This window comes from Zosterops lateralis (genome assembly GCF_965231275.1).
Source record: "Zosterops lateralis genome assembly, chromosome: 21".
Classification (NCBI taxonomy): Eukaryota; Metazoa; Chordata; class Aves; order Passeriformes; family Zosteropidae; genus Zosterops; species Zosterops lateralis.
Window position 1 is genome coordinate 9,432,723 of NC_139781.1, and position 17,859 is coordinate 9,450,581.

The window sequence follows — 17,859 nt, forward strand, 5'->3', positions numbered from 1 at the left end:
AAACCCTCCCCATTCATTTGCTGGCCACATTTTTCCCTCCAGTATCTCCCAGAGTTTCTAAAATCCCTTCATTGTGCTCAGAGCTCTCTGCTCACTCCCAGCTCAGGATTGTGCAGCTTCCAGTGCATCCCCCTGTGTCTGGGAACAGTAAATATCCCCCTTGGTCCCCTCCGGTGCCACTGGAGCCTCTGAACCCTCCCAGGACTCGGGTAAAACAGGGGGAAGTTGCTTCCAGCCCCGCTGAAAAGTTTTTTAATTTTTATTTTACCTCCTCATTTGGGGCTTGGAGCAACCTGGTGCAGTAAAAGGGTCCCTTCCCACGGCTGGAGGGTGGAGCGGGGTGGGATTTAAGGTCCCTCCCAGCCCAAACCCCTCTGGAATTCCTTAATTTTGAGGTGGATGTAACAGAATGAGGTCCCCAGGTCCTGATTCCAGGGGTGTCCCTCCAGTAAACTAAAATTCCCTTTGCACAAAGCCCGTGGGGCACAGAGGATCCGGCACACCTCAGGGGATGGAGGAAAAAGCTGCTCACGGGTGTTTTAGAGCCAAATTGAGCCTCCTCTCCCCTCAGAACCCTGAATTCCAACTCCTCTCCAGGCTCTGGGAGAGGATTGAGCTGTGGGAAAGGGATGGGGATGGATCTTGGGAAAGGATCTTCTGTCCTCGGGGCATGGAAAAAGCTTGGGATGTCCCCTGTAATTTTTATTCCTGTGGGAATAAAAAAAGCCCGCGGGGACCCTGGAGCGCCGATGGATCCCGGAGCGGTGCCGGAGCCTCGGGCAGCTCCTTCCCCCGGGGGAACAGGGACAGGAGCGGAGCCGCCGCCGCTGCCACTCCCGGGAACAGCCTGGGAGGGGAATCTGAGCCGAGAGAGAGGAGCCGGCGGCAGGAGAACGGGCTGCGGGGCCGGGAATCCGCCCCAGGGCTGCAAACACACGGTACAAACCTTCTATCACCTGTTGCGGAATCGCAAAGGGGTATCTTAAATCAGGGATGTTTTAAATCAGGGGTATTTTAAACCAGGGATGTTTTAAATCAGGGGTATTTTAAATCAGGGATGTTTTAAATCAGGGGTATTTTAAATCAGGGATGTTTTAAATCAGGGATGTTTTAAATCAGGGATGTTTTAAACCAGGGATGTTTTAAATCAGGGGTGTTTTAAATCAGGGATGTTTTAAATCAGGTATATTTTAAATCAGGGATGTTTAAAATCAGGGATGTTTTAAATCAGGGATGTTTTAAATCAGGGATGTTTTAAATCAGGGGTATCTTAAATCAGGGATGTTTTAAATCAGGGGTATTTTAAATCAGGGATGTTTTAAACCAGGGGTATCTTAAATCAGGGATATTTTAAATCAGGGATGTTTTAAATCAGGGATGTTTTAAACCAGGGATGTTTTAAATCAGGGATGTTTTAAATCAGGGATGTTTTAAACCAGGGATGTTTTAAATCAGGGATGTTTTAAATCAGGGGTGTTTTAAATCAGAGATGTTTTAAATCAGGGATGTTTTAAACCAGGGATGTTTTAAATCAGGTATATTTTAAATCAGGGATGTTTTAAATCAGGGATGTTTTAAATCAGGGATGTTTTAAATCAGGGAAAGCTGGGGCTGTTTTCCCTTGGCAGATGATGCTGTGGCGTCCTGTGGAGCTGTTGAGCATCACCTGGGTGCTCCTGGCAGGTAAGAATTCCCCAAATTGGGAATTGGGATGGGATGGGATGGGATGGGATGGGATGGGAACCAAGGCCAGCTCAGGGGTTCCTCTCCTATCCCAAACCCCTTTGGAGCAGAGCCTGGGGAGCTCTGGGCTGGATGTTTTAGGGGGTAAAAGGTTTAACCTGGAAGGCAAAAAGGTGAGAGGAGGTGGAAGAGCCACGCACAGCTCCGGGTGTAGGAGTCTGCTGCAGGCAGATTTATAGATGTGCTCGCACGTAAATATTGGTAATTGTGTTGATATCTGTGCTTGTGTTAAAAATAGATGTGTAAAAATATTTGATTTTTTAAAAATGCAATTTTTTAGTGCTGTTAAACTCACTGTGCTCTATAAATAGTCACTGGCTGCCTTGAAACACAAGCCACGGAAAAACAGGAGGTCTGGGTTGAAAAGGACCTTAAAGCTCATCCCATTCCACCCCCAGGTCACTCCAAGCCCCTCGAACACTTCCAGGGCTGGGGCAGCCACAGCTGCTCTGGGCAGCCTGTGCTAGAGCCAAAAGCACCAAGATTTTCAGGATGAAAAATTAGAAAAAGAGCCCATTACCCTCCAGCTTGATTTTGGGATGTTGTCAGTGAGTTCTCAGTGTCTACAGGATGAGTTTTGGCCATTGCAAAGATGGAGTGTTTTCCTCTTTCCTTCAGCTAGTTGTTCTGTCCTCTGGATATAGTGTTTTCTCAGAAGAAAATGAGAATTTTTCAGAGCAAAATAATTTTTATTCATTAAATTGTATTTTCTTCCTCTGCATCCACTGTTTGGGGGGGCAGGAAGGCATGAAAACAGCTGCCCTTTCAAGGTTATAAGAGTGAGAAATTAAAAATGCCTGATGTACTTGACTTTACCTGGATTGTCACACTAATTTTCCCTCCCAGCTGTGGGAGCAGCGGGAGTGTGCAGTGCCTGGCAGGTGCAGTGGGAATGCAGGTGAACAGGTGTTTATCAGGGCAGAGCTGAGACAGGGCCAAGAGCAAACACAGCCTGAGGATCCCTGGCGTCCCTGCCCAGAGCCACAGGCCCTGGGGACTCTGCCCTCCCTGCCCCTCTGCTCTTCCCTGGAGTTTTCTTTACTGGGGACTGGCAGCTCTGACCTTCCTACAGCTCCTCCTCAAGTCCCTGAGCCCCTCCCAGAGCCCAAGTGGTGCCAAGCCCAGAAATTTTGGGAAGACAAGAGCATGTGGACACACCTTCAGCCCCCAAACACAACCAGGAATTTTGTGGCTGTCCCATCCCTGGAAGTGTCCAAAGGGAATAGGGATTGGAGCAGCCTGGTCTGGTGTAAGGTGTCCCTCTGTTGGATGGCAGAGCTGGAATGGGATGGGCTTTGAGCTCCCTTCTGACCCAAACCTTTCCAGGGTTCTGTGAATTGGGAATGAGACGTGGAAATTAGGTCAGTATGACAAAAATCCAGCAGGAGAAGCAGAGACACCTTTCCCCACCCGGAGCAGTTGCTCCCAGCCCCATCCCCACCCCTCTCCTCCCCGCAGGGCTGCTGCTGCTGCTCCCTGGGGCTCTGGGAGCAGAGGGAGCTGTCCACAGAGCCGCCGCTGTGGGATCCTCGGTGCTGCTCCCTGGGCTGGGTGAGGCTGCCCACAGCAATCCCATGCACTGGGAATTCCTCACTGGCAGCAGCCCCCAAACCATCCTGCAGCACGACGGGGGAGCCCAGGCCCCCAACATCCATCCCCCCTTTGCTGGACGAGCCACTTTCCACCCATCCAACGGATCTCTCCTGCTGGAGGATGTCCAGGAAAGTGACAGTGGCACCTACAGAGTGACTGTCAACACGGGAGGCAGGAAGAGCCTGGAAATCCAGCTGGAAGTGCTCCGTGAGTGCCGGGAGTGGGAGGGAGGGAGGGGTGATGGAGCCAGGCACAATCTGTCTGTACACAGACCAGGAGCCAGGACAAGGGGGCTGGAGAAGGGATTTGGGCAAAGGCTGGTGGGCCAGTCCTGAGCTTGTGTGGAGACAGCACCGAGGAGACCTTGGAGAGAGATTCCCAACCTGCCCTGGGGGAGCAGATCTTTAAGTGCTGCACAGTGAGACCCTCCAGGGGCCTGGCTTGGGCAGGGGGACAAGTTCCAGCCTGGAAAGGCAATTCCCTCCCTTGTTTCCCACACAGGGATGGAGGGACTAGTGAGAGGATAAAGGGATGACAGAGTGACTGGTGGGATGATGGAGGGACCAATAACAGGATGGAGTGATGGAGGGACCAGTGGGGGGATGGAGAGACTGGTGGGGTGGTGGAGGGACCAGAGGGATAACAGAGGGACTGGTGGTTGCTGTGACTCTGCCACCTGCAGGGTCCCTCCCCCAGCCCTTTGCCAGGGGACACCAATGGAGCTGAGGTTTCTGGAGAGGCCACCACCCCCTCAGGCCAGGCTGTCCCCTGTGCCCTGTGCAGGCACCAGCTGCCACCACAGACATAAGAGACACTTGAAACAGCCCACAAGTCCCTCCTCAGTGTTGCTGCCAGCAACTCCCTTATTTTGCTCTGGCTCCTCCACCCTCTCACCAATGATGCCATGGCCATAATGCCACCACAACCCTTCGCCACCTGCCCCTCCTTCCAACCACACACAATCCAAGTGGGATCTGCTGCCTCTTCTGCTGTTTTTTTTCATTTCAAAGTGGTGCATTTCAAAGTGCTCCGTATTTACCCACATCCATTAAAAGCATTGATTCAACTTGGGAGGAAAAAAAAAAAAAAAAAAAAAAAAAAAAAAAAAAAAAAAAAAAAAAAAAACAGTCCTGGAAAGCACAGCAGGAGGATGGACTTCCCAAGGGAAAGGCACCTGTGACCAGCTGTGAGTGATGCTGTGAGGGCAGTTGAAGCCCAAGGGTCACAGTCACTGGCACAGGGTGCCCAGAGCAGCTGTGGCTGCCCCTGGATCCCTGGAGGTGCCCAAGGTCAACTTGGACAGGGCTTGCCCAAGCTCAAGTGCCCAAGCAGTGCCCAAGCTCAAGTTGAAGCACCCTGGGCTAATGGAAAGTGTCCCTGCCCATGGCAAGGGGTGGAACTGGATCAGCTCAAGGTCCTTTCCCCCCAAAATGATTTTGTGATTCTATTCCTGAGAGAAGTGCTGGGGTCTCTGCTCCCTTTCCAGAGCCCGTGTCCCGCCCTCAGCTCCGGGCCAGCCCTCTCCTGGCTGGGGCCAGCGGGCAGGTTGTCTGTGAGGTGGCCGAGGGCAGAGTGGACACCATCACCTGGAGGAAGGACGGGCAGCCCCTCGGCCCAGGCAGAGTGTCCCAGGTGTCCAGCGGCCGCAGTGTCCTGTACCTGAGGCCAGCCACGAGGACAGACTGCGGCTCCTACTCTTGCAACGCCAGCAACGGGATCAGCTGGAAAGAAACCTCCCTGAAGGTCACCATTGAAGGTCTCACTGCTCCTCCTGCCCTCCACCCTTTCCTGGGGACGCCTCAGTGGTTCCATGCCCAGGCTCTGGCCGCCCTCCCCACACGCCTCCAACTCACTGCCCATCATGGGATGGTTTAGCAGCAATTCCCAGCCTGTGATCCCACCCAGGCATGAGATTGGCCGCTCCCTCTTGGGGCAGGTCCAAAAATGATGGTCCTTGGCCAAGACGATGCTGAGCAGGATATCCACTGGGGAGGGTGGCCGGGGAGCCCGTGGGCAGCACAGCCTGGACATTTCATGGAGTGCATTTGGCCACCAGTTGGCAAATGAACGGAATCTGTCCTGGTGCTGGAGGGTCCTGCTGATGTCCCGTCTCCTCCCTCTCGGGGTAACTCTTTCCCAGGTCTCTCCCGTCGCTTGAAGCACACCCTGAGGATCGCCACGGTCGCTGTGGTCTTCGCCGTCGTCTCGGCGTGGGGATTAATTATTCCTGTCTGCCAGTCCGAAAAACTCAGGATAAGTGTGTTGTGGGGAGTGGGACCCCCATTTCCCTTGTCTGGTGGGGGAGAGCAAAGAGCATTGCTGAGGGAACCCCCAAATCCAGGGATATCCTACAATGTCCGGGTGGGGACGGGTGGACCCCCGAGGAAGGGGGTGATGGAATTCCCGGTGCTCAGAGCGGTGACCCCTCTCTGCTCTGGGTTTTTAGGGGGGGAGCTCTGGAGGTGGCTCAGCTCCTACACCTGCGGGCTGGTGTGCATCGCCTGCATCCTGGACGGCACCGCCGGCATCCTCTGGATGCGGGAGGAAGGTCGGAGAGGGCTCTGGGGAGGTTTAGAGGGAGGGGGGAGACTCTGTGGGAGATGCAGAGTCCAGTGGGGCCCAGAGAGGAGGGCAGAGAGGGGCAGGGCAGTCACACTGTGGGATGAGGGGGCAGACCCATCTGGGGCAATGCATGAGCCATGTGTGGTCTCCCTGTCTGGGGGAGCCTGGACCACCATTTCACACCCCCCTGGACAATGAATACAGTTATTCCCCTTTCCCAGGATGAGTCCCAGCCGGACAATAAAATGATCAGAGAATGGAGAGGCTGCAAGGAAAGGCTGGGAGTCAGAGGAGGGTGTGGAAGGGATGCCATGGAGGGTTCCCAGGTGATGAAGTGGGCAGGCAGTGGAACACTGAGGTCTCTGCCTTGTCCCCTTGTCTTTCAGGCCCTTCTGTGGCTGTTTTACTGCTCGAGATCACCCTGACCTACCTCATCGTGGTCACCTTCCTGGTTGCCACCACCGTGATTTTCCAGCCTACAGATTTCAGCCATCTGAAGAGCAAAAAAGGTGAGTGGTCCCACCAAGGATGGGCCAAACTGGTCCATGGGGAGGTTATTCTGCCCAAAACATCCTCCCTAACTTTTTTAAATGACAACTCCTGTTCTGACTCATTGTGGTGGATTCTTCATGGGTGCCTGGGTGAGGCGAGTCCTGCACACACAGCTCTGGACTCTCACCCACATCCCTTTTCTCTTTGTCCCCCTCAGCACAGCGCACCATGGGCTACGCCGCGCCGGGGGCCGTGGTCACCGTGGTGCTGAGCAGCACCTTCCTCATCAAGAACATCTACCACCGTCATGGTGAGCAGAGAGATCCTGCAGGGACCTCCCCAAGGCCACAGCTCACGTAACCCCTTCAATCCCCACATCCCTTCGATTCTCTGTTAGAGCTCTGTCAGAGTCCAGGGCATCCCTCTGGGTGTCCTGGGTGGTCACAGATCTCAGTAGAGAGGCCTGGGACCCAAAAAAGAGGGTCTGGGGTCTGTGCAGGGGGGTTTGGGGTCTCTCCAGGGGGTCTGGGGTCTGTGCAGGGGGGTCTGGGGTCTGCCCAGGGGGGTCTGGGGTCTGTGCAGGGGGGTCTGGGGTCTGTGCAGGGGGGTTTGCCTGTCCCAGAGCCCAGGAGGACACAGGCTTTGATTTTGGTCCATGAGAAAAAACTTCCAACACAGAGAAGAATTGCAAGTCACAAATGTGTGACAGACAGTGGTGTGGTTATCAACGTGTGGAAGATTTTGTAGTTTTGGGTTTTTAGAATGTAGGTGCAAGGGGACAGGATGGAGATTTTAGGGTGCTGCCCTGGGTTCTTCTCCCCTGGCATCCATTGTCTGCAGTGACGTGGGCACAAAGTAGTTTCAGTGGATTGGGGCAAAGTAGAGATGACCCTTCTTGTACAGGTGATAGACATTGGTATGGAATGGTAAATAATAAATACATAATTATCTGTATAAAGGCAGAGTGACCTCCCATCACAGGACAGTCCCCTCGTGTCCGAGCTGCTGTGAACACCTTGGCTGGACACAGAGAATTGTAAGATCAGAATTAATAAACAACGTGAGAAACCAAGAAAACCAAGACCTTGAGACTCCACATCATTCTCAGGCCAAGCCCAGACTCAGCAGAAACTCAGACTCAAAGCCTTCAGAGGTTGGAGAGGGAAAAACACTCCCACAAACCCTCTCAAACCACCAGCCTTGAAATCTCAAGTGAGAGAAACCATAAAACCCAAGAGATCTCCAAAACCAAACCCAAACAAACCGGGACTTTCAGGGAAGTGAAATCTCGGCTGGAGCAAAATTCAGTTTCAACATCCATCACCTGTTTTATTTTCTATTCTTTGCGTGTTCGTGCTTTCACGTTGACAACCTGCCTTCCTCCTTTCCCTGGCCCTGCTGTGTTTTCCCTGGCAGCAGCAGAAGGATGCACGGATTTCATGGACGTGGTCATCCTGGTGGTCAGCACTGCGGCCGTGTCTGCCCTTCCGCTCCTGGCCATTGGCCTCTGCTGTGAGTCTGCCCCTTCCTCCTCCTCCTCCTCCAGCACCTCGGGGTCCCCACACCATCCAGCAGCCACAGGAATTACTTGAACGAGTTTTATTTGGAGCAAGTTTTATTTATTTTAAATAAGTTTTATTTATTTTTTTGTGATGCCCCTGTGGTCAACAGTTCCCACTGACAGTTTCCCTTCCCTGGGAAGCCCCAGGGACTGGATCCCAAATACACCCTTGGTGCCTCTCACATCTTCTTCTGATCTGAGAAATTATTTGTCTTTTGCAGATCACACCACTCAGGGCCGTGATGTCTCCTGGATGGACAAAGCCAGGTAGATCCTTTGTTCTTATTTTCCACACAAATTCCTATTTGCCACATGAATTTGTGCATCTTGAAGTGAAAGAAGCAGGATATGGAAACTATCCTGTGTTTTAGTTTAAAACCCAGACCTGAAGAAAGATCCAGCCCAGCACTGCCCTCAGCCCCTGGTTCTTGCTGGGCTCAGGGGGAGGCTCTGGTGGGGTCCCCACCCAGCAAAGCACTTGAGAACCCACTCAAAACTCCCCCTTAGGGAGTTTAAACCTGAAGCTTTTAAGCCTTCATTCCTCCTGGATTCATGGATTAACAGAGTGGTTTGGGTGGGAAGGGAACTCTGAGATTATCCAGTTCCTTCCCCTGCCATGGCAGGGACCCCTCCCCCTGTCCCAGGGACCCCTCCCACTGTCCCAGGGTCACCTCCCCCTGTCCCAGGGACCCCTCCCACTGTCCCAGGGTCACCTTCCCCTGTCCCAGGGTCACCTCCCCCTGTCCCAGGGACACCTCCCACTGTCCCAGGGACACCTCCCACTGTCCCAGGCTGCCCCAAGCCCCAGTGTCCATCCCAGGGATCCAGGGGCAGCCCCAGCTGCTCTGGGCACCCTGTGCCAGGGCCTGCCCACCCTCCCAGGGAAGAATTTTGATGCTCAGCATGTCCCCCCTTCCTCTTCCTTCCAGCTCCTTCGAAATGTCTCAGCCAGGCAACAAGGACACCATTCCCAGCTGAGATCCACGGGGGTGTCTCTCACTTGGCTAAGACACCCCAAGCCTTCCTCCAGGTTTAGTGGGTTCAGGAGTCTCAGTTTTGGTTCTTCTATGATCTTCATAATAAATGCCCACGAAATTACCATGATTCTGCCTTTTTTTTATTAATAAAACAGACCCAGGGGAGGCCAAATACACATTTCCTCCTTTCTTTCTCCAGAAAACCAAAGCCTGAAGTGGAGAAGTGGAAGCCCTTTAGCAGCAGCTGGAGTCTCTCACTGCTTTATCTTGATTTAATGTTTGTTTGCAACAATTTAGAGCTATTTGTGCAAGATATACCTGGGAGTAACACGAAATACTTTTCTGGGAGTAACCCTGTAGTAACTTGAAATAGATTCTGGCTTTCCCAGAAGTAAAGGCGGAGGAAGGACGTGAAGGCACAAAAACCAGAGTGGGAGGAGGTGGATGCTGTCAACAGCTCTTCCTCAGGTCCATCCCAGGGCGTCTGACACACTCTGAGATTGATTTACTCCAGGCAGGATTAAACTCGTTCTCAGCCTGTGCCAGGGGCTGTTTTTCCCGGCTGTCACAGGGCACTGAGGTGTTTCCTGCAGCCCAAAGGCAGCTTTTCCAAGCACAAACAGCTGCTGAGCACAGCCCTGCACCCAAAGGCCTACAGATGAACCCCAAAGCTCCCTGAAAACGTCCCCTGGGGCAGCCCTGGCACAGCTCCCTGCGAGGCAGCTCCTCCCTGGGCACTGCCAGGCTCCCATGACTCAAGGAATGGGGCCAGGTTAAAAATACCCTCACCCAGATTTGGAGCAGAGTTGTTGGGCTGTTTTTACCCCAGCTGAGTCCCTCGGGCTGTCACTGCCACAGGAGCAGCTCAGGGAGGGGATGGGGATGCAGGAACCCCACAAGGGGAGCAAATGATCAGCAAGGGATCATCTCCCAGAGCCAGGAAAAATCCAGAATTCCCACGTCTGCCACCAGGCACACCCCACCAGGGGCTGATTTCTATCCCACTGCTACCCCAAGGGGGTGTTTCCCACCCCTAAACATCACAGCAGTTCCCTCTGGGATAGCACACAACTCTTTATTAGCAGCAACAGACACCAACAAACCACAAAGTCTCCAAGACCACTCACAGTAAACTCCCCAAAAATTCTTAGAGAAGTTTTTCTTGCAAAGCAGAGGTTTTACACCCTCAAGTGCAACAGAGAACAATGACAACCTGCCCTGCAGCTTCCTGTGGGGCTGGAATCTCATTTATTGCACCCAAACCCCTCTGCTCCCTTTAATGGCTGCACAGAACCCCAGGCTATGATGGCCCCTTGATAACAGCCCCTGAATCTCTCAGTTTTTATTCCTGCAATTTTCCAGGTTGCCTGTAAGAGATCCCCAGGCTGCTCCAGAGGTGCTGGGGACTGGCTCAGGGAGGGCCCTGGGTCTGAAATTTCCTCCTCAGATTAAAAACGGGGTGCAAATGTCCCAGGTGACCAAGAGTGGGTGACACCTGGGAGAGCACCCAGTTCTCTCCAGGCTGGGGGTGGCCATTCTGCCTCCAGGCTCAGCTGAAGGAGGAAAGCAGAGCCCAGGAGAGCCCTGCAGAGGCAGCAGGGCCAGGACAGGAGCAGGGCTCCCTGCGCCCAGCCAGACCAAGGCTGATGTCACCCCCAGGAGCAGCAAACAGGAAGGACAAGCAGGGCTGGGAAGAGGAGGGGATGTCCCCAGGGATGTCCCCAGGGATGTCCCCAGGGATATTCCCAGACCCTGCAGAGCCCAGGGATGGAGGAGATGGGCTCAGGGGTTCCCCCACCTCAGGCAGCTGCAGGGATTTCCCTGGGATCTGCCTTCAGAAACTGAACTCCCTTGCTGCTCCCCCATTCCCTGCCAGCTCCCACTCCCTCCTGGCTGCACACCCAGCACAGTCCTGCCCCTTCTCCTCCCTCCAAGGCTCACAGGGAGCAGCGTGGCCAGAGCTCAGCCCCTGAGCCCCCTGGCACAGCTGGGAGGCCCCAGGGAGGCAGGGCTGGCACCTCCCAGCAGCCCCAGGATTCTGGATTTGCCCAGCAGGGACAGCGGCTCTTTCCAGAGCCATGAGCTCATCAAGGGCTCTGGAGGAAGCCAGGAGGATGGATGGAAGGAGCAGGTACATCCCTCTCCCCAGGAATGCGCAACAGGAAGAGCAGGACAACACAGAAACAGTCCAAACCAGCGTTTTCCAACAAAATATTTGCAGGTTCTGGCAGGTTGAACACTTCAAAGGTGAGGCCAGGAGAGGCTGGGGCTCCCAGTATCCACCACCAGGGAAGGGCAGCAGCAGACCCAGCTCTACCTGCAAGGAGAGAGGGCCCCCCATGAGCCAGTCCTTGTCACTTGGACCCCTCAAGAGTGTCCCACGCTGGCAGTGGCAGCACCAGGAGGTCTGGACTTCTCCCCTACCCAAATTCCAGCAGCTCCCTTGGCCAATTTATCTTTGGCTGGAGTCCCCTGGGATCTGACTGCACAAGACACCTGAGAGCTCCTTGTTTGTGACCTGCCACCTCCTGGGATGGGTTTTCCATCCCAAGGGACCCACAGTCCTTATCCTCACCCTCCAGGAAGCTCCAGTGAACAGCCTGAGTGTGTTTGTGGTCACAGAGAGGGAGGGATTTCTGAGAAAACCTCGAGAATCACTTGCTTCCCAGAAATCTCCAAAGGATTCAAAAGCCCACCCATTATTCAGAGCTAAGATAACCAGGAGTGTCAGGCTCTGGGTGGAGGAATCAGCAATATTTCCAGAGTGGGGATTAAAATGAGGGGACAGCAAATCCTTTGAGCTTCCAGGGTGGGAGAGCAGCCTCTTATCAGAGGGGCTGGAACAGCACCCCGAGCTCTCCCACTTCTCCAGCTCACTTGGATCCAGCCAAGGATAAATGTGGGTTTATAGAGAGAAAATTTTGACTGGAGCAAGGCAGCCACCCCAAGAAGGGGCTGGAGGCATCTTACCAACAGCGTTTACACAAGTTCTCCCTCTTCTGGCACCAGACAAGGACACCTGGGGACAAAGCAGCAGCATCAGAGAATCCCAGAACCGTTTGGGTTGGACAAACCTTCAAAGCCTATCCACTTCCATGGGCAGAACACCTTCCACTAGCCCAGGTGCTGAGAGCCCCACCACCATCATCATCATCAGCAGCATGACCTCCTTGGATTGGGGACAAGCAGAAGTGACAAAGCCCAACCCCTGCCCATGGGATGCCAGGTCCTGGCAGAGATGTGCCACCCTCTCACCCACCTCTGGTGGCCACAGCCCCTGCCATGGCACCCACCAGCCTCAAACAGGGCAAAGAGCCACCCCAGCACCCACCTGCCAGCAATCCTATGATGACACAGCTCAGCAGCACGGGCAGCACCACGTTGGTAGAGTCTGCAAAAGGCGAGAACCCAAAACCTCTGCACCAGAGCCAATTTAACCTGAATTTAACCCACCAACAGCCCCCCAGCAAACCTGCCTGCTCAGCCCAGGCAGGGAGAGAGAATCCCTTTCCTGGGGTTCTTTCCTGGGCACAGGGAAGGAATAAACTCACGGTGAACCTGGAGCAGGAAGGAGGTCTCGTTCTGGCTCACAGCATTGCTCACCACACAGGTGTAGTAGCCACTGTCGCTGAGGGAGGCCTGCAGGATGCAGAGCGTGGTGTTCTCCACAAACTCGATGCGCTCGCTCCTCAGCAGCACCTCCCCGTTCTTCTTCCACCAGTAGCTGTCTGCCTTCCCTTCCACCACGTTGCAAACCAGTTTGGTGTTGCCTCCTGCCTTCACCAGGGAGTCGCCCATGATTTTTGGCTGCGACAGCGGCTCTGGGAGAGGCACAGGCAGATTTAACACAGACGTGTCTTAAATCTCTCTGGGATCACTCAAACCCAGCAACAATCCCATCTCCCAGCCTCGAAGGAAGGTCACCACTCACCCACAACGTGCAGATGGAACCAATCTGTGGCCTCCTCCCTGGCCCTGAGGCGATACAGGCGACCATCCCCTTTCTCCAGCACCACCTGCAGCGACAGGCTGGACTCGTCGAAAACCGTGCGGTTCTCGTAGAGCAGCGACACGTTTGGGGGGTGCTGGAAGGCGTAGCTGAGGATGATGCTCTCCTCAGAGCCCAGGCGGGACTCCCAGGACACGTTTCCCCCGCCCTGCAGTGCTGGGGCTGTCAGCAGCACCGTGCAGCCCACGGCAGACACCAGGCTGCCTCTGGCCGGGCGCAGGTCGGCGGAGTGGCAGGGAGGGAGTGTGCGGGCTGGAAGGGAAAGGAGAGTCACCCCAGGGCCACGGGGATCCCCACTGCATCCACATGGTGCTGCAGGAGCCACAGGGATCCCCACTGTGCCCACAGGGTGATGGAGGAGCCACAGGGATCCCCACTGCATCCACAGGGATCCCCACTGTGTCCACATGGGGCTGCAGGAGCCCTTCCTGCCTCAGCTGAGCGGGGGATTGTTTATAGAATGGTGAATTGTGGAAGGGTTTAGGTGGGAAGGGATCTTAAAGATCACCCTGTTTCATGGGCAGGGACACCTCACACTGTCCTGTCCAGCCTGGCCTTGGGCACTGCACAGCTTTCTCTGGGAAACCTCTGCCACTGCCTCACCACCCACACAGGGAACAATTTCTCCCAAAATCCCACATATCCCTGCCCTGAAGGCATTTCCCCTTGTCCTGTCCCTCCATCCCTCATCCCTCTCCAGCTCTCCTGAGGCCTCTCTAGGCCCTGGCAGGGGTTCTGAGCTCTCCCTGGAGCTTTCTTTTCTCTGAACACCCTCAGCTCTCCCATCCTGGCTCCAGAGGGGCTGCAGAGGGGCTCCAGGTGTCCCAGCCTGGCTCCAGGGGGGCTCCAGGTGTCCCAGCCTGGCTCCAGGGGGGCTCCAGGGGGGCTCCAGGTGTCCCAGCCTGGCTCCAGGGGGGCTCCAGGGGGACTCCAGGTATCCCAGCCTGGCTCCAGAGGGGCTCCAGGTATCCCAGCCTGGCTCCAGAGGGGCTCCAGGTGTCCCAGCCTGGCTCCAGGGGGGCTGCAGAGGGACTCCAGGTGTCCCAGCCTGGCTCCAGAGGGGCTCCAGGTGTCCCAGCCTGGCTCCAGGGGGGCTCCAGCCCTCAGAGCAGCTCCATGGGCTCCTCTGGGCTCTCTGGAGCAGCTCACGGGGCTCCTCTGGACTCTCTGGAGCAGCTCATGGGGCTCCTCTGGGCTCTCTGGAGCAGCTCCATAGGCTCCTCTGGACTCTCTGGAGCAGCTCACGGGGCTCCTCTGGACTCTCTGGAGCAGCTCATGGGGCTCCTCTGGGCTCTCTGGAGCAGCTCCATAGGCTCCTCTGGACTCTCTGGAGCAGCTCACGGGGCTCCTCTGGGCTCTCTGGAGCAGCTCATGGGGCTCCTCTGGACTCTCTGGAGCAGCTCACGGGGCTCCTCTGGGCTCTCTGGAGCAGCTCACGGGGCTCCTCTGGGCTCTCTGGAGCAGCTCACGGGGCTCCTCTGGACTCTCTGGAGCAGCTCACGGGGCTCCTCTGGGCTCTCTGGGCTCCCTGCAGGTCCCTCCTGTGCCGGGCCGGGCCGGGCTGGGGCAGCTCTGGAGCTCTCAGGGCTCTCCCTGAGGGCCCACAGGGCCTGAATCCTCCCCTGCTGAACCTCTGAGGGCTGGAGCCACATTAATCTGGCCATGCTGAGCTTCTCACCCACCAACAGCCCCAAAATCTTTCAGCAGGGCCAGGGAAATGTCCCCTCCTGCTTTTGGAGGGCACAGACAGAGCTGAGGGACAGCCCGGGCAAAGCTCCCCTCAGAGAGTCCCAGCCGGGAGCCCGCGCTGAGAGCCGAGAAACGCCTCAAATCTCCTCCCAACCCTTCCCTAAAAAGCTTTTTTTTTTTTTTTTTTTTTTTTTTTTTTTTTTTTTTTTTTTTTTCTCCGGGATTAAGGCGTGCCCGAGCCTGGAATCGTTTTAAATCAGGCGGCAGGAAAAGCTTTTCCCCAAAGCCGGGAGCGGCTCCCTGAGGCGGGGGCGGATTTTGGGGGGTCCCGGCGGCTTTTCCCCCTTGGCCCGGCCCGGCCCGGCCAAACCGCCCCAGAAGGGCCGGGACAGAGCCGGGACAGAGCCGGGACAGAGCCCGGGACAGAGCCGGGACAGACCCCGGGACAGACCCCGGGACAGAGCCGGGACAGAGCCGGGACACCCCCGGGACAGAGCCGGGACAGAGCCGGGACAGAGCCGGGACAGACCCGGGACAGACCCCGGGACAGACCCCGGGACAGAGCCGGGACAGAGCCGGGACACCCCCGGGACAGAGCCGGGACAGACCCCGGGACAGAGCCGGGACAGAGCCGGGACAGAGCCGGGACAGACCCCGGGACAGACCCGGGACAGACCCGGGACAGACCTCGGGACAGGGCCGGGACAGAGCCGGGACAGAGCCGGGACAGAGCCGGGACAGAGCCGGGACACCCCCGGGACAGACCCGGGACAGAGCCGGGACAGGGCCGGGACACCCCCGGGACAGACCCGGGACAGAGCCGGGACAGGGCCGGGACACCCCCGGGACAGACCCCGGGACAGACCCGGGACAGAGCCGGGACAGGGCCGGGACACCCCCGGGACAGAGCCGGGACAGAGCCGGGACACCCCCGGGACAGACCCGGGACAGAGCCGGGACAGAGCCGGGACACCCCCGGGACAGACCCGGGACAGAGCCGGGACAGAGCCGGGACACCCCCGGGACAGACCCGGGACAGAGCCGGGACAGAGCCGGGACACCCCCGGGACAGAGCCGGGACACCCCCGGGACAGAGCCGGGACACCCCCGGGACAGACCCGGGACAGAGCCGGGACAGACCCGGGACAGAGCCGGGACAGAGCCGGGACAGAGCCGGGACAGACCCGGGACAGCCCCGGGACAGACCCGGGACAGCCCCGGTGACACTCGCCTGTGAGCCCCGGGGTGGCCGCGGTGCCAGGGCCGGGCAGGACGGGCAGGAGGAGGAGCAGGAGGGGGACGGGGACCATCGGCGGGGCCGGTGCGGGGACAGCTCCGCCAGCGGCTCTGGGCGGGACTGGGAGAGCTCCCTCCGCTTTCTGCTCCTCCTCCTCTGCTCATTTCTCCTCTCCTGCCCGCCCCTTCCCTCCTTTCCCGCCCCTTCCCTCCTTTCCCGCCTCTTCTTCCCTTCCCCTGCTCATCTCCTCTCTGCCTCTTCTCTTTTCTGCTCCTCCTCTTCTTCTCTTCCCTTCCCTTCCCTTCCCTTCCCTTCCCTTCCCTTCCCTTCCCTTCCCTTCCCTTCCCTTCCCTTCCCTTCCCTTCCCTTCCCTTCCCTTCCCTTCCCTTCCCTTCCCTTCCCTTCCCTTCCCTTCCCTCCTTTCCCTCTCCTTCTTCCCTTCCTCTGCTCACCTCCTCTCTTCCTCTTCTCTCTTCTATTCCTCCTCCTCTTCTCTCCCTTCTTCTTCCCTTCCCTCTTCTTCCTTCCCCTCCATTCTCCTCCTTTCCCTCTCCCGCCTCTCCCCTCCTTTCCTCTCCTCCTTCTCTCTGTTTTCTTTTCCTCTCTTCCTTCTCCGTCTCCCTCCCTCTCCCCTTTCCAGGACATCCAAACCCCAAACCCAGGGCACTGCCTCCTCTCGTCCTTTCTGTCCTTCCTCTGCCTGCCCCGGTGTAAAACCCCGAAATCCCAGCTCGGGGGGAATGGCCTCACCCATCCCCTGTCCCCAGGATCCCACAAAAACTGGGGATTTGATCCTTTCCTGGAGCCCTTTCAGCCCCCGGCAGGGACAGGACACGGCTGGGACGCTGCTGCTGCTGCCGCAGGAGATTCCCCTCGGGATGTTCCAGGCGGGATGGGGACAATGTTTTTTCTCCTCTTTCAGGAGGCTGGGCAGCTTGGGGAGTGCTGGGGCCTTTTGTGGCAGGTAAAAAAAAAAAAAAAAAAAAAAAAATTAAATTAAAATTTAAAAAGCCTGGCATGTCCAGGAGGGCTCCTCCATCCAAACTCCCTCCAGCGGCACAGGGAGCACCACTGAGTCCCCACAGAGCATTTCTGTTCCTCCTTTCCCTCTCTCCCTGTGCCCAGAGGGCAGGAGGGGCTGTGAGGACCAACCTGTGCCCACTCAAGCTGATGTCCTGTCCCACCTGGGTGACACCCATCCCTCTGTCCCTCCAGCCGGTACCTGTGGGGCTGGAGCAGCTCTGGGGCAGCTCTGATGCCACCAGGCAGGGAGGGAGTGTCTCACCTACTCTGTGATAACAGGGACAAACAAACCCTGGCCCCAAGCTCCGGGCAGGAGAAAACCAGGGAAGGGCTGGGGTGTTCCCAGGCTTGCAGGGAAGAGGTTGGATGCCTCATCTTGGTGGAAGTACCGTGTGATGAGGAAGAGGCTTTTCCCAGAAAACACCTCAGCAGAAACTGATGGGTCCCAGCCGGAGGACAAACATCAGAGGGCACATTCCAGGGAGGTTACAGCAGCTCCTGGGCCACACGCGATGACTTCACGGCGCTGTTTTCCTGCGGGAGGACCCTGTGGCCAACCAACACTTGTTCAGAGCCATCAGGGGCCAGAGCCAGCGCCGGGCTGGGCTTGGCCCAGAGGAGCAGCAATTTGGGGAGCAGAGAGCGGCCCTGGGACCTCCCCGGGAGGAGCATCCTGCCCTGGCCCAGCTCAGGGGGTCTGCCTTGGCCATCACAGAAAATATGAAAAACAACTAAATTCCACCGTTCTGCCTGAAGCAAATCCAAGCAACAGGCCGGGAAATCCCAGATGCAGTTCCATGTCCCTGTTGGCATCTCCTACCAGGTTTCCCCCATCCCTGAGCCCCACTGAGACCCCAGCGAGCCCCTCTCCTGCTCCCCTGCACTTGCTCTGCTCCACAGGGCACTGAGGAAACAGATTTCCAGGCTCTGCCTGACCCGGCTCTCCCAGTGCACAGACCAGGAAACATTAGAA

The 17,859-nt window shown here is 56.7% G+C and overlaps 1 protein-coding gene across 1 annotated transcript; it reads right to left on the bottom strand.

Annotated features, from left to right (window-relative positions):
* Nucleotides 1-11,147: 11,147 nt before the first annotated feature.
* On the bottom strand, nt 11,148-15,936 carry LOC310917713 (HEPACAM family member 2-like; the record flags this gene model as incomplete). Its single annotated transcript, XM_083876207.1, has 6 exons — nt 11,148-11,245; nt 11,899-11,947; nt 12,260-12,319; nt 12,480-12,749; nt 12,860-13,189; nt 15,858-15,936. The coding sequence occupies 6 exons, from the start codon at nt 15,934-15,936 to the stop codon at nt 11,242-11,244; spliced, it is 792 nt and encodes a 263-aa protein (XP_083732333.1). The 3' UTR covers nt 11,148-11,241.
* Nucleotides 15,937-17,859: the final 1,923 nt, after the last annotated feature.